This window comes from Haplochromis burtoni, unplaced genomic scaffold (assembly GCF_018398535.1).
Source record: "Haplochromis burtoni strain Fernald_Lab_line unplaced genomic scaffold, NCSU_Asbu1 Contig_2164, whole genome shotgun sequence".
Taxonomy (NCBI): domain Eukaryota; kingdom Metazoa; phylum Chordata; class Actinopteri; order Cichliformes; family Cichlidae; genus Haplochromis; species Haplochromis burtoni.
In genome coordinates, this window is record NW_024584525.1 from 13420 (window position 1) to 15582 (window position 2163).

The window sequence follows — 2163 nt, forward strand, 5'->3', positions numbered from 1 at the left end:
ATCTTCTTTTCTGTGCCTCTTTGCTGACTTTATGAATGCCCAATTAGGATAACCGCATGTTTTAAGTGCTTCCTTTACATGTGTGTGTTCCTTCTTTTTTTCTTCAGGCTGAGAGGGAACATGTTCTGCCCAGTGGTGTAGAGTGGGAGTCAAAGAGGAGGTACTGGTCCGTGTGTGTGGGCTTCCGATAAACTTCAATGTTTAGTTTCCCATTCTCTTCAATGTGCACAGCGCAGTCCAGGAAAGGCAAACAGTCGTCCTTTGTGTCTTCCCTGGTGAACTCGATGTTTTTATCCACGGCGTTAATGTGTGCAGTGAGCAGGATTCCACTTCTTGTGTTTTGTTTTTCACCCAGTTGTCGTCTATATATCTGTACCAGTGGCTGGGTATTCTGTGTAAGGTGTGTTGTCTAAATCTATTGTTTCTAAAGTTTGCTATTTTAAGTCGGATGATATATAATCTGTGTGCATTTAAATGTGCTGCAACCTGGTGTCCAGACCAGATTAAATTTACAACTTTTTAGTCACTGTGAAAGTAAATTAAAGTAAAAATGACTTATATAGCACTTTTTGAGGCACATCACAAAGTGCTTTAAAACAAAAAACCTAATACATGAAAACATGTTTTCAAACCAAAACTTCAAAGTTTAAAAAGCTGCTTTCCCACAGAGTCCACTAGCTCCAGTCTGAGGGGCACAGTTGCAAAACTGACCTTGATTGTCAATGTATTCTTCTGTGGGTGACATTGGCATGATGTTTGTCTGAGTCTGAGTCACTGGCTACAGTGAAGCTGCATACTTTTCTCCTGATGTTTACGTGTTATTTACACCAAATGTAAGTGGGAATTAAAAAATAGATACATAAAAATTAAATAATTTGTCATGATAATTTGTTTTAACAAATAATAATGTAATTAATGATTTTTTTCTGGCATTTTTATTTATGTTTTTACACTGGATTACCCCCACCTAAAACTACTTGGTGGTTAATGGGTAGGGTATATATGTCTTCATAATCACTAGCAAAAACAATAATGAATTATACATGCATGTGGGGGCCTGTATTGAACAGGCGTGGTATTTAAAAAATTAACTAAGTTATTAAAAGGGTTTTCTTCAACTAAATGGGAATAAATAGACATTGCTCTCTTGACTTGACTTTGTTTTGACAAGTAAATTAATTGGATGGTTAAAAAAAAAAAAAAAGCTGTCTTCTTATTTTCCAATCAATGTAATAAATTAACACCCCCCCTTTGGACCTCTGTATTTCAGTTTATACTAGTCTCAGTTGGCCTTCTCTGTCCCGTCTCCAGGTTGTTCAGAATTTTGCTGCCAGGGTCCTCACAGGTACCTGAAAAAGACATCACATTGCACCTATTTTATCATCTCTCCATTAGTTATGGTAAAAATGGTAAATGGCCTGTATTTGTATAGCACTTTACACTATACACAATCATCCACGCACACATTGTGGTGATGGCAAGCTACAGTGTAGCCACAGCCACCCTGGGCGCACTGACAGAGGTGAGGCTGCTGGACACTGGCGCCACCGGGCCCTCTGACCACCACCAGTAGGCAACGGGTGAAGTGTCTTGCCCGTTGTTGTGCCCAAGGACACAACGACCGAGACTGTCGGAGCCGGGGCTCCAACCGGCAACCTTCTGATTACAGGACGAACGCCCAACTCTTGAGCCACGATTGCCCCATGTTGCCTGTGAGGTTTAGAATTGAATTCAAGGTCATATCATCCTGTTTCTGTTTCCATCATGCCTGGCTCCTTACATCACTAACCTCTTACAGCCCCACTCGAACTCCTTTTTCCTCAGTAATACTTCAGTATCACCACCACGCCTTCACTATCACTTGACACTTTATGGGTCGTTTCTTTTTGCTCATATTTTAAAGTTCAGGGGAAAAACACAGAAATTCAAAGTAGAGCTGGGCGATAGAACGATAACGATATGTTTCGCGATATAACTTTTACTCGATAGAGAAATTAAACTATCGCGATAGACCTCGCCGCTCTTGTCCTCTTAAAAAAAAAAAAAAAAAAAGGTCAGCCAATCCAAATTAAGTAGCGCAGAGCCGAACCAATCACAGCCGCAGCGTCACGTCGCGTGACTTGTTACGTACAGCACAAGTGCCAAGCCGCACGTGTGTTTGTT

The 2163-nt window shown here is 40.7% G+C and overlaps 1 protein-coding gene across 1 annotated transcript; it reads right to left on the bottom strand.

Moving 5' to 3' along the window:
• Positions 1-1190: 1190 nt before the first annotated feature.
• On the bottom strand, positions 1191-1350 carry LOC106632957 (CD226 antigen; the record flags this gene model as incomplete). The annotated part of the gene is given in 1 exon segment (XM_014331713.2): positions 1191-1350. A coding segment is annotated over 1 exon segment (84 nt), but the record flags the coding sequence as incomplete, so codon positions are not given.
• Positions 1351-2163: the final 813 nt, after the last annotated feature.